Source organism: Lepidochelys kempii, chromosome 8 (genome assembly GCF_965140285.1).
Source record: "Lepidochelys kempii isolate rLepKem1 chromosome 8, rLepKem1.hap1, whole genome shotgun sequence".
Classification (NCBI taxonomy): Eukaryota; Metazoa; Chordata; order Testudines; family Cheloniidae; genus Lepidochelys; species Lepidochelys kempii.
Window position 1 is genome coordinate 100,471,237 of NC_136387.1, and position 12,375 is coordinate 100,483,611.

A 12,375-nucleotide genomic window follows, 5' to 3' on the forward strand; every position below is an offset into this window, starting at 1 on the left:
TGTTTAAGATCCGCTAGGATTTCACCATTAAGCCAAGTTGGTCGCCTGCCATATTTACTATTCTTTCGACTCATCGGGATGGTTTGTCCCTGTAACCTCAACAGGGATTCCTTGAAATACAGCCAGCTCTCCTGGACTCCTTTCCCCTTCAAGTTAGTCCCCCAGGGGATCCTGGCCATCCGTTCCCTGAGGGAGTCGAAGTCTGCTTTCCTGAAGTCCAGGGTCCGTATCCTGCTGCTTACCTTTGTTCCCTGCGTCAGGATCCTGAACTCAACCAACTCATGGTCACTGCCTCCCAGATTCCCATCCACTTTTGCTTCCCCCACTAATTCTACCCGGTTTGTGAGCAGCAGGTCAAGAAAAGCACCCCCCCTAGTTGGCTCCTCTAGCACTTGCGCCAGGAAATTGTCCCCTACGCTTTCCAAAAACTTCCTGGATTGTCTATGCACCGCTGTATTGCTCTCCCAGCAGATATCAGGAAAATTAAAGTCACCCATGAGAATCAGGGCATGCGATCTAGTAGCTTCCGTGAGCTGCCGGAAGAAAGCCTCATCCACCTCATCCCCCTGGTCCGGTGGTCTATAGCAGACTCCCACCACTACATCACTCTTGTTGCACACACTTCTAAACTTAATCCAGAGACACTCAGGTTTTTCTGCAGTTTCGTACCGGAGCTCTGAGCAGTCATACTGCTCCCTTACATACAGTGCTACTCCCCCACCTTTTCTGCCCTGCCTGTCCTTCCTGAACAGTTTATAACCATCCATGACAGTACTCCAGTCATATGAGTTATCCCACCAAGTCTCTGTTATTCCGATCACGTCATAGTTCCTTGACATCACCAGGACCTCCAGTTCTCCCTGCTTGTTTCCAAGGCTTTGTGCATTTGTATATAAGCACTTGAGATAACCTGTTGATCGCCCCTCATTGCCATTATGAGGCAGGAGCCCTCCCCTCACAGACATTCCTGCCTGTGCTTCCTCCTGGTATCCCGCTTTCCCACTTACCTCAGGGCTTTGGTCTCCTTCCCCCGGTGAACCTAGTTTAAAGCCCTCCTCACTAGGTTAGCCAGCCTGCTGGCAAAGATGCTCTTCCCTCTCTTCGTAAGATGGAGCCCGTCTCTACCCAGCACTCCTCCTTCATGGAACACCATCCCATGGTCAAAGATTGTTCAATATGTACTTTAATGTTAGTTTTCTTTTTTCTTAATATTTCCCATGATCACTATAAACATCTACCTTCAGAATCCAACCTTGAAAGATTGCAGAGAGAAGGAGAAATGGGGCTCTTTTGTTTCTGTGCTATGATATCAGGCCCTGCGTGCAATTTCAGCGATCTTATCTGCCACGTTACCTGATTATCTTAGTTACTTCTCTGATTATTCCTTTTTTTAGCTGATTACTAATTAATTCATTAGCATATGTTATTAAACTCTGGAATTCACTAACAAGTTTTCTTTTACTCCTAGATACCCTTTAGAAATTCAGATGAGCCTTAAGCAACCATTAATCTTCATCCTACTGCTTATCGTACTCCCATGGATATTATTTTTTCTTTTAACTCAGATTAGTCAATTCTTCTGTTTCTGATCTATAGGTGATGTTCACAGTGTAATTACAGCACCTTTACATGACAATTGCTGACTGATTACTTTGACTACTTTTGTGCCTCTTCTACAAGAAGAAAATGTGTATCTGCTGTATTCTTTTAATGTACCATATCCAGTCTTTCATTGCCTTTCTGATCTTCAGGGTGTCTTTAACGCTGAGGTCTTCTTGGACTGGGAGTACTATGTGTTACATTAAGATCAAAATTTGAACTTGCTAAAACATTATCCTTTAATTAGGAAGAAGAGCAGTGCTTTAAATATCTTGGTGAGATCTGAACTATTTCTGGTAAATATTAGATAACTATTCCGTAGCTTTTCCTTTTTTCCTGTTATGTAACTGGTGCCGTAGTAGACTATGTATAACAAAGCTGTAAGCAGGGCTTTGGAGCTGGGCTCCGGCTCTGCTCTAGCTCCAGGCAAAAACCTGCAGCTCCACTGCTCCGCACTCCAGCTCCGGGCTCCACTCCAAAGCCCTGGCTGTAAGAAGGTTCTAGTGGATCTGCATTAATATATAAGACAATAAGTTACATCTTGTTCTGCTGCTTGTCACCCTCTCGCCTCCTTTCTGGTTTGATTTATAATTTCTAATCTAAGGGTTTTTGTAACTGTTCTTACATTATCGTCTGTGTATACGTAATAATACTATATTTACACAGACAAAATACTGAGAATAGCTTCCTTAACATTATCATCAAAAATCTTAGATTTATAAATTGAACCAGAAAGAAGCAGAGGTGGACTTACAGGAGAAGGAAAGGTAATTTAATTTATTTGTGTGTTTGTGGTCATATAAAAAGTTTATCTCCACACACTAAATGTTTTAACAATGTTTTGGCTCCAGGTTGAACATCCGAGCCCCACTGTTGATGTTCATACTTGGCGTCCCACCAGAGACAGTGGACGAGAAGCTTGGTCCAGGGTATCTTATGGTACGTATTGACTTGTGTATCTCGTTTTAGATACTCCCGTTCCATACAACTGGTTAGGCTTTTTAACCCCTTCGTGTAGAAAGACTGTCCTTTCTTCCGAGGATTTAGGCAGGATGCTGGGATGAATGAACCTACTGTTTTAAAAAAAAAAACAAACAGACAAAAAATGTTGCTTAGGATATTTAATTAGTCCAATGATTGGGTCCTTAGTTCTGTGTCATCTGAAAACAGAGTGTCTCCAAACACAGGTTGGTGCACTGGTAAAGTCAGCCTGTGCTGGCAAGGAGCCAGTGCAGAGACACCTGGTGAGAGAGACTGACTAACCGTGGCCTATTTGGACGAACAAAGATGACACTGGAGAGGGCACTCCAAGCACTAAGCCTGAGGATCCCTGACAACCCAAACAAAAAACCCTATTATTCACTTTGAAATATAACTATTTTAAGACTCTGTACCTAAGATATCTGCAACCTTTCTCTTTCCTGCCAGCCAAAGTAAAATACCCTTTCACTTACCCATGTGTCTGATTGGTTATTGGGGCCCACCAGGGCTAGCCCCTACAAGGCCTAGCTTCTGAAGCCCCTAAAATGCTTGCCTCTGAATTTCAGTACACTTGGCATGCTACTGTTAGCCTACAGGGTTCGTGTACTGAGTTGGGACAATAATTACGTATCTTTATATGAACTGAAAAATACAGGTCTTCCTACAGTGGTTATGCTTTGCCATTTTATTTAGCTTCTGATCTCTTATTTCCCATATGCACGACATGGATTATTTGCTTTGTTACTTCCAGTAATCCATGGATTAAAGTTAGAATCCTTTAGTGGAGAGCTAAATTGAAAACAATCCTTCTCCATATAGTATATTTCCACAGACTTGGAGATTCCCTGTCTGTCTCAGGTAAAATTAGGGAAGGCGGTACTTTAAAACATGGTTTTTCTTCAGTATTCCTCATGTATGATAGTATGAAGTCTAGTGAACTTTGTCAGTATTTATGTGTACTTCTATTCACATTTTATTGTGACTCCTCACTAGTAATACCTTCGCTGCAATTCACCATGAATTAAAGGTACTTTGCAGTTTGCCCATAGTGGAAGGACTGGAGGCTCCAGATGTAGACATTGGGATGCAAAGCCTTTCACCTCAGGGTCATAAACTTGAATCTTTTGCAGTTTGGTAATATCAGAGCCACATTACCACCTGATAGGCATTAAGCACGTATATGAAATGAGTTAGAGGTCTTGGGCCAGTCACTAGGGGTCTGAAATCTACCTCAGAAAAGAGTTGTCACTTCTAACAGTCACAAGATTCATTGGTAGAGAGCCACCCCCCTGCCTATGTTCTGGGGTGTAATGGTTATAAGGATCAGACTTCTGAAAAATACAGGTGTTCTAATCCTAGAAATGACAGCTCAGTACTCTTTCATCCTTCTGGAGGTAGCTTACTGAGTCCATGCAGTTTACTGCATGTATATATTGATCTTTTGGATGAGACTAAAAATATGGAGGTCCTGTCTGCTTTCTGTGGAGAGGATTTACAAATTTGGTTACTTGGTTGCACCCCCAAATTAGATACTAAATTTCATCATTTTGTGCCTGTAAAATCAGAGGCAGTTATTGAAAATTTGACTCTACAGATACTATGGTGCTTTTCATTAAAGAAGGGTTTGCCCCAGTGCTTTAGAGGGAAGCTTTCATCCTGATAGTTCCAAATATATGGCCCCTCTTAGATATAAGCACATTTTATCGAAACTTGGGAGGCATTGATATTGGTGGGATTTCTGTACATGTATCTGTAGATAGAATTGTAGCCCCTGTCTGGTTGCCATGCACTCTGGATATCTACAGTTGCACAGAAGAACTAAGCATTAGATACTATTAGGTGAGCTCACTCTCACCTTGAAGATACTATCCACCAAACTGATTTGAGGCATAGCAGCATAGAGTGAGAATAGTTGAGACATTTCCAGTCCTGTGGATATACAGTGGGCTTCTCTTTTAGGATGGAAATTTGACTTCCTTTACAAAGTGGCTTACTATAGTGTAGTAGATAATATGGTCCATATTCTGGTATAGTTTTACTTTACATTGGTTTAAGCAATGAATAACCATATAAGTCACTTCGGTCCACTCACAAAATTGTACTCATCCTCTGTGATGAGTTCCCGTTCACTTAGACCATGTCTACCCTACCATTTATGTTGGCAAAACTTATGTCACTCGGGGGGGGGGGGTGAAAAACCACCCCTTTGAGCGACATAAATTTCTCCGGCATAAATGGTAGTGTGCACAGCACTATGTCAGCGGGAGAGCTTCTCCCGCTGGCATAGCTACCACCACTCTCTACCGTAGCTACCACTGCAGGTGGTTTAGTTATGTCTACAGGAGAGCTCTCTCCCGTTGGCAGAGAGCAGCTACGTGAGAAATTTTACAGCAGTGCAGCTGCATCTGTACAGCTGTGCCACTGTAAGGTCTCTAGTGTAGACATAACCTTAGTGCTGCAGCCAAACTAAAGTTATTGTTGTCAGATGAAGAAACTGAAACCCTAACGCACTAATGGCCATGACGTTATTGTGAATTACACAATGTATCATGTGTCAGAGGCGTAGTCGTGTTAGTCTGTATCCACAAAAACAATGAGGAGTCCGCTGGCACCTTAAAGACTAACAGATCTATTTGGGCATAAGCTTTCGTGGGTAAAAAACCCACTTCTTCAGATGAATGTAAATTGCATCTGAAGAATGTAAATGTATAACAGTAAATTGCTTTGGCTGCTGTTTTGAAAGGTGAGTTGTAAGTGATTTTTGGGAAAGACTTTTTTTTAAAATGCCCTAAACTGCATGTGGATTCTAGACTTATAGTCTCAAAACTTGTTTAAAAATTCTGTTGGGGTACATTTTTTTCCAGATCCTTCTCTTCTTGGCAGCTATAGACCCAAGCATACTAAAGTAAGTAATGCAAATAAAATTGCATGTAAATTTTCCTATGTTTTGGAGTATGTGGAATAGAAAAGCATGTGGGATTTTTGTTGAAGGTGCCTGAGTGAAATCAAGTATACAACTTCTTCATCTTGTTGTTTGATGCTGTATATGCACTGTTACCTGAATATAGATATTGTTTTATTGTACTATAAAGCGTTCTCAAAACATTCTGCGGACACAAACTGTTAACACTATGGACATAAACTCATAGTGAATAATCCTATTCTGCAGTTACAGAACCTAATTTTTATTTACAGTAAAGTAACTTTCACTTTATGATGCCAGGGTGAGTAAAGGCACCTTAAAGTGGGTGTGAAATTACATTTACAGCCACTTCAAGAGGATCTCTTGTATCACCAGAGCATTGGTGTAAATGACAGCTGGATCCACAGTGTTTTATTTTTGTTTTGTTTTTTTAAATTGCTGCTCATTACTTCAAATGTTTGGCTCTTGTGATTATTCTCAAGTTTTGTCTTTCCTTCCTCAGCTAGCTGCTTTTCATATGTTCTTGGTTGGGATGGAGAGCCTTGTTTATCTCACCAACCTGATAGACGTGTGAAATGAGATGTCACTTCTTTGTTTATCCTTTTTTTCCTAATTTTTGTCTTTCCTGAAATACACTGGAAATTTTACTAGCAGACTGTAGACCGTTATTTATTGTGTGTGTGCCCTATTAGATTTCCTAACGGCTGGCAAGAGAGATGATGCAAGGAGGGACAAGGAAAGTGAATTAAAAGGATAAACCTTTGGTTCAGGCCAAACATTCTTGTCAGCTTCTTAACTTTCACTGTGTAGGATTGCAGTTTTATGTGGCATGTAAGTCTAATATATTGTGCTGCCTCTGGATTGCTCCATAGTGATAAGTGATAAACTGTACTGAGAACTTCTAAATATGCTTTTATGATGGATGTTTTAATTCAAATCCATTTTTCTCAAATGGGGAAGAAGATATTAGCGGCAGTCATTGTTTGGAGCACATAGATAACAAAGATACAGATTAAATTCATCACTCTCCTGATGCCCTTAAGCATTCCTGGTTTCAACAAAAAAATAAAGGCAAAAAGGAATATACCTTTTCTGTTGCCAAAAATAATAGTATAGCTCTGAACTAGATGTTGTTAATATTGTGTAGAGTGAGAGGGCCTGAGAATTACTATTGGTGTAAAGTGGCTGTTAAGGGGAAATCAATGTTAAATTTAATAAAGCAGATTATATTTGGGCATGCTGTTTGTCTGTGTGTTTAATCTGAAGATTACATTTGAATGGGATTCTAATTCTATAGCCAACATCAACTACATCTTTTAAAATTGTTAGGTGAATTAGCTCATGGGGCCAAAATGTTTGGACTTTCCTGGCTTTTATTTGTTAATTTAGGTCTTTTGTGTGGCATGACTAGGGTATTCAACTTTGGTTAAAGTTCACCTAAAAATAGTGTATTGTGCGATGGGGACAGATACAGTCCTGCCTTTCAGAGGGTTTCCTGGCTAGCAAGGAGAATTCCATGGAATATTATTGAGTTCCTCTATGTGTGTGGTGTAAAATAACAAAACAAATTCCTTTCTCCCACAGGGCACAAGAATCTTTAAAGGGCCAATGGGGTAAAGCTTTTGTCAAGGTTACGTTTGAATAACGCTCTGATGAATCTCTTTGTAGGAATATATGGGAACAGATCGAATCTTGATCTAAAAATGCTATTTCTACATAAGTGGGCATGGCAAACCAGATGAGACATGGCCTGGTCCCCTAAGCTTACAAGCTAAGCTGGAAAACATGTATCCTTATCCCACCCCACATCTTTGTCATGGAGCTGTTCTGGCAGCTCTACAGTGTCCAAGGATCTCCCTTATGTGGCTGCAGCAGTATCTAGAGATCAAGAATTTGGCCCTAGCTGATGGGGCCAGCAGGAAGTGAGATGCTGGATCAAGATGGTGGAATACTAAAGGTTCATCACAGTGGGACACCTTTCTGTGAAATTTAAGGAATATAGCAACCCTTCTAAGCCCTTTGCACTGCTTGCACATTTTTCATTAGCAGCAAACTCCATCACTCAAGCGTGCAAGGTGTAGCTTTCCTTAGCACTTTACAAGCTTACAGAGAAAACCCATGCAAAATGAACTGTACGGGTGTAGTATTCAGTTTTTAAAGGGTCATAACTTGGGCAAATAGAGAACACTTTCAGTGGAAATCTTCAAGGTCTCTTTTCACTAGAAACCTGCAAGGCACTTTCTTCAGTGAGGGCTGTTTCAGATTTTTACCTCTAACTTTTTTCAGCTCTGTAGCGGCTCCAAAAAAATTGCAAAAATTTCTTTATAATTGGGAAAAATGTTGTCTCCCTCCCCCTCCCCATTATCCCCACTATCTTGTTTGATAATCCAATATGGCTGAAGAGCTTTTGCTGAGACTAAAAAGTCCCTGTTCAGAAACCAATCCTAGAAAATTTTCATCCGGAAAGGTGAAATCTTCAAAAAGATATCAGTGACTGAAAACAGGGGTTAACCTGGAATGCAATCTTAATTATGGGGGGTGCTGCTGCTCCCACTCCAATGTTATATGCAAACCTCTGTAAATCATCACGTTATGTGTATCACTTAATGCAGACAAGTTGAATTTTTAACTTTGTTTGACACACAGAGCAGGTGGAAAGTGTACATCTCTGCTCCGTTAGCTGGTGCACAGGCATAGCCAGGGCACATTTTACATATTGTTTGAAGTTTTCCTGCTGTTTTCTCTCTGACAGATGATCAAGTCTCATTATGGGAAAGACTTAGATGGCTCTTCCGACAGCTGCGATGAGCACCCGATCTCGGGTACTGTTAGTAGGCATTTTCATTCTACTAGTTCATTAATACGTTCAGCACCCTCCTCATTGCAGAAACATTCCTCAAGTCCTGTACTAAACCGTTCTTCGCTTAGAGAAAGGTAAAGGCTTGTTTTCATTTGTTGTCTGTGAAACTTTGGGATAATTGGCAATTGTGAATCACAGTAATGTTTGCATAACTGTAGGTTGTAAGGGTAACACAGGCTAAAATGACTGTGGATTTCCTGTTACTTTATGTAGTCATTTGAACTGTCATCAAAGGACCACATGTATAAAAGTTAGGGTGTCCATCTTCTCTCAACTGCATTTGTACAGCCCAACTGACATGGGTCCCAAAATCATGGCAATAAAATTCTCTTCTCCAATTGCATGTTTTGAATATTTGGTACAACTTAGTCCGGGTTTTGGCTCTGAATGTCTATTATATATCTCAAGCAACAATTGGTCAGTATCTTGGAAAATGCTAATATTCCAAACACTGATTTCAATGTCAGGAACTTAAATGTGGTGATTACATTAGTAAAATATTCTGAAGGTGTTTTGAACTTCTGATTGTTTTTCAACCCCAGTATTTGTTAATTTATATCTAATCCAATTAAAGGTTCTTTTCATAAATAGAAACTTTACTTTAGGGTTTTCTTTAAAAATATGTAGAAATATAGTTTTAGTGGGGCATATGTGGGCTGGCTTTTAAATCCTAGTGAGAGTTTAAGGTGGTGTCCCCTTACCATCGCCCTCTGCCTGACACTATTCCAGCATTCTGACGACTATAACTGAGAGTTTCATGTGTATTGTGTATTGATGTTTCTCTTTTTTTCTCCTTGTTTGTGTATTTGATAACTGTGTGTGTGTAGTTAAGGTCACTATGCTACCCGAATAGATTTACCCCCTTTTCTTTTGTGTGGATCTTTCACAGGCAGTAGACAGGAGAGAACAACACTTTGAAAACAACCTTTTAACTCTTTTTTGCATGGTACTCATCTTTGCCTGTCCAGCTCAAAATCAGGTCAACATTCTTGCTGTTTCACGTCACAGGTCTCTCCCCAGCAGATTCAGAATTTTGTCCAATGACGTCATGTTCCCTTCCTATCAGTAGGGGGACACCAATGTTGTTAATAAATACCCACAGTTTCCTTACTTGAGGTCCAAGACTTTTTAAAAAGAATGTAAATGTTTAAAAGAAATCTTTTGGCAGAAGCAAAATCATAAAATAAGAAAGCAAAGAGGCAGGAGCAATGAAAACGTAGTCTGAATCTGACCTTAATATTAGTACTGCTCAGCTTACTAAGGTTTTAACCGAATATATGCCGAAAGTTACATTTGAAGCTGGCAAACATGTAGCCAGGGTCAGCTTTTGGAAATGTATTAAAATATTTTTGTTCAAATCACCTAACTGTGCAGAATATCAGTATTGCTGAAAGCATAACAAAATACATGTATATCTAGATGAGTATAAGAGCCCAATCTTGTGGTGATTTGATAAATACTGCCTCCAATCTATTTTGAACCTAGCGTACAGAGAGCACTGAGCTTCTAGGCTACATAATGCTAGTCAGCACACAGCAACAAGAAAACTTGACCTCTTTGCTAAATAGGTGTGAAGTGAGTGTCCATGACATTATTTCCTCAGAGCCCCACTGGTGGTGTTACTTGCATAACTATGCACTCCCAGAACCTTTTTGAGCAATGTATGGAAGGGGGGGAGAAGGTTTGCATAATTCCCATGAATCCTGCATCACATAGCCCAAGGGTATAAATATTGTGCCCTTTCTAATAGTCCCTCGGCGCCTGCCTGCCTGCTAGCCAGTGGTTGTAAAACTTCTCCCTTTTTCTTTAGTGTTTGATAAATAAATCAAATAGTAAATAGTTAGATTGTTAGGCTAAGGCTGAAAAGTTTGCTTTGTTGTTTTAAATTTTTGTCTGTTTTAATTTCCTCAAATTCTACGTCACTTTGTGTCATTGTCTTAGAGACCAGTCTAAGACAATGGGTTTAAGAGGTGGTCTTTCCCCATACCTGCTTTATATAGATGTGTAACGTGCCCTTTATACCTTGGGGAAGTGCATTCCGCTAAGCAGGGATTGACCATTATTTTTTGTCAAGGTCCAAATTTTTTGGTCAAGGTACAGTGAAGGTCCAGACTCCAGAGCAAATAATAAAAAAATAAAAATAAGTAAACAAATAGATTTTTGGGGTCCATTCAGAAGTACCTGGCAGTCCGGATTTGGCCCGTGGTCTGCCTATTGACTCTCAAAAAGGGCCCAAAAGCGTTGTAAGACTTTGGTCCAGAACTTGCTTTTGGAAGAGGCTCCAGTAGCATGCAAGTCCTGGTGATTTTCTGCTACGAAAGTACCCCCCAAGCACAAGTAATTTGGCAGCTAAATCTTGCTAGATGACAACGCCTGATGCAAAATCTCAAGCTGAAATCATCCTCTTGTTTGAGATTCCTTTACAAGCATTGAAATGGGTTCCACCAGCTAAAAAGATTGAAATTCTTTGGTTGGCTCTGAAAAGAGAATGCACAGTCATGATACTTGGTCATTTCTGGTGTGCTGAGAGGCAAATCGGGCTTTGAGAATCATGCATCCAGTTTGAAGTAATCCTTTCCATTCTGCACCTGGCAGGTGTAAAAACTCCCTAGCTGCTGATTTCAGTCTGAAAGGTGTGGAACATCATGAGTGGTCACTCCTGCCCTCAGGTGCTTGTGTGATTTCTGCCAGATGGGATCGTTGGAACACGGATTTATCCGCTAAAAGTCAGAACAACAAACCACAATCAGGTTTGCTTGAGAACAGTCAGGGATCCACGTTTAGGACTCCTTTCTTTGCATTGGCAAGAGAGTCTCCTTTTACTCCTTTCTTCTGTTTTCTCTCATTCCCAGAGTACTGGGAAAGTTTTGGCAGCATAGTGTTGGGTGATCTTAGTTAATCCAACATGAGTCCAGTTGACCATGTGTGTCCTGGCTCTACTGAAGTCTATGGAAGTTTTGCCTTTGACTTCAGTGGAGTCATGATTTCATCCCAGGTTCTTGACTTCTAGTTTTGTCCCAAGGTTGTTTGTTCATTCTCTCCCTGAGTCAAGATCTCCTGTCCCAGCAGAGTAATGCATCCAGACTTCAAGGTTCTTTGTCTCATGTTATAGAGATTGGCTTTCTAGGGCAAGATGTCTTAAAATGGAGTCCAGAAAACCATCCACTAGAAAACAGAATGCTGGTAAATAGAACTGTTTTTAAAAGTTTGATCACTGTAAAGGCTGTGACCCAGTTTCTGTCCAGTTCCAATTGGTTTAGACTTTCTTCTGTCTCTGTTATCAAAGCTGTTCTTAGGTAAGCACCTGCAGTTTCCATCTGCTATTACTGCTTATGCTGACCCTGAACCTGGCCCTGTGAAAAGGTGCTCTGGCTTTGTCTGTTCCCCAGTGAAACAATTCTGTAAAAGTCATACAAACTTATACATGCCTGTTCAGGAACCTATTCAACTTTGGGACTTGAACTTGGTATTAAATAAACTCATGGGAGGGTGTTTGAGCTTTTAGGGTCCTGCTCTCTGCATTGCTTCTCAGTGAAGATTATCATATTTTGTCACCGTTAACTTGGCCAGGAGGGTTTGAGTGGCAGGCCTTGATGATCTGTCACCTTATACTGTATTCCACAAAGATCAGTGGCTACTTCACCCCAATCTAGACCAATTTATATCTGACTTTTCATCTCAATTACTGATATCTCTGCCCGTCTCTTTCACAACGCCCCATAATTATGCTGAGGAGGTGAAGTTGAACACCCTGGATGTCAAGAGCACTGGCTTCTACTTAAACAGGACTAAGCCATTTCAGAAGTTAGACAATTTATGGCCTCTGGAGAGGAATTTGAGTGTCAACCACTTGAGCTCAAAGACTGTCAAAATGGATAAGAAAATGCATCCAGTTATGATATATACCAGGTGTGCCTGAATTCTTAAGGGTTTGATCAACAAGGGCATTGCAAAATTGATGGTATCTACATGCAATGTACCCTTATGTGAAATTTGTAGGGCTGCTACCTAG

The 12,375-nt window shown here is 40.6% G+C and overlaps 1 protein-coding gene across 5 annotated transcripts in view; it reads left to right on the forward strand.

Annotated features, from left to right (window-relative positions):
* Positions 1–12,375, forward strand: part of SPATA6 (spermatogenesis associated 6) — a 57,934-nt gene that overhangs the window by 22,139 nt on the left and 23,420 nt on the right. For all 5 annotated transcript variants that reach the window (XM_073357771.2, XM_073357772.2, XM_073357774.2 and 2 more), the window contains 3 exons: positions 2,451–2,538; positions 5,445–5,485; positions 8,256–8,437. In XM_073357771.2, coding sequence (XP_073213872.1) covers positions 2,451–2,538; positions 5,445–5,485; positions 8,256–8,437 — 311 coding nt within the window. The remainder of the gene's footprint in view (positions 1–2,450; positions 2,539–5,444; positions 5,486–8,255; positions 8,438–12,375) is intronic.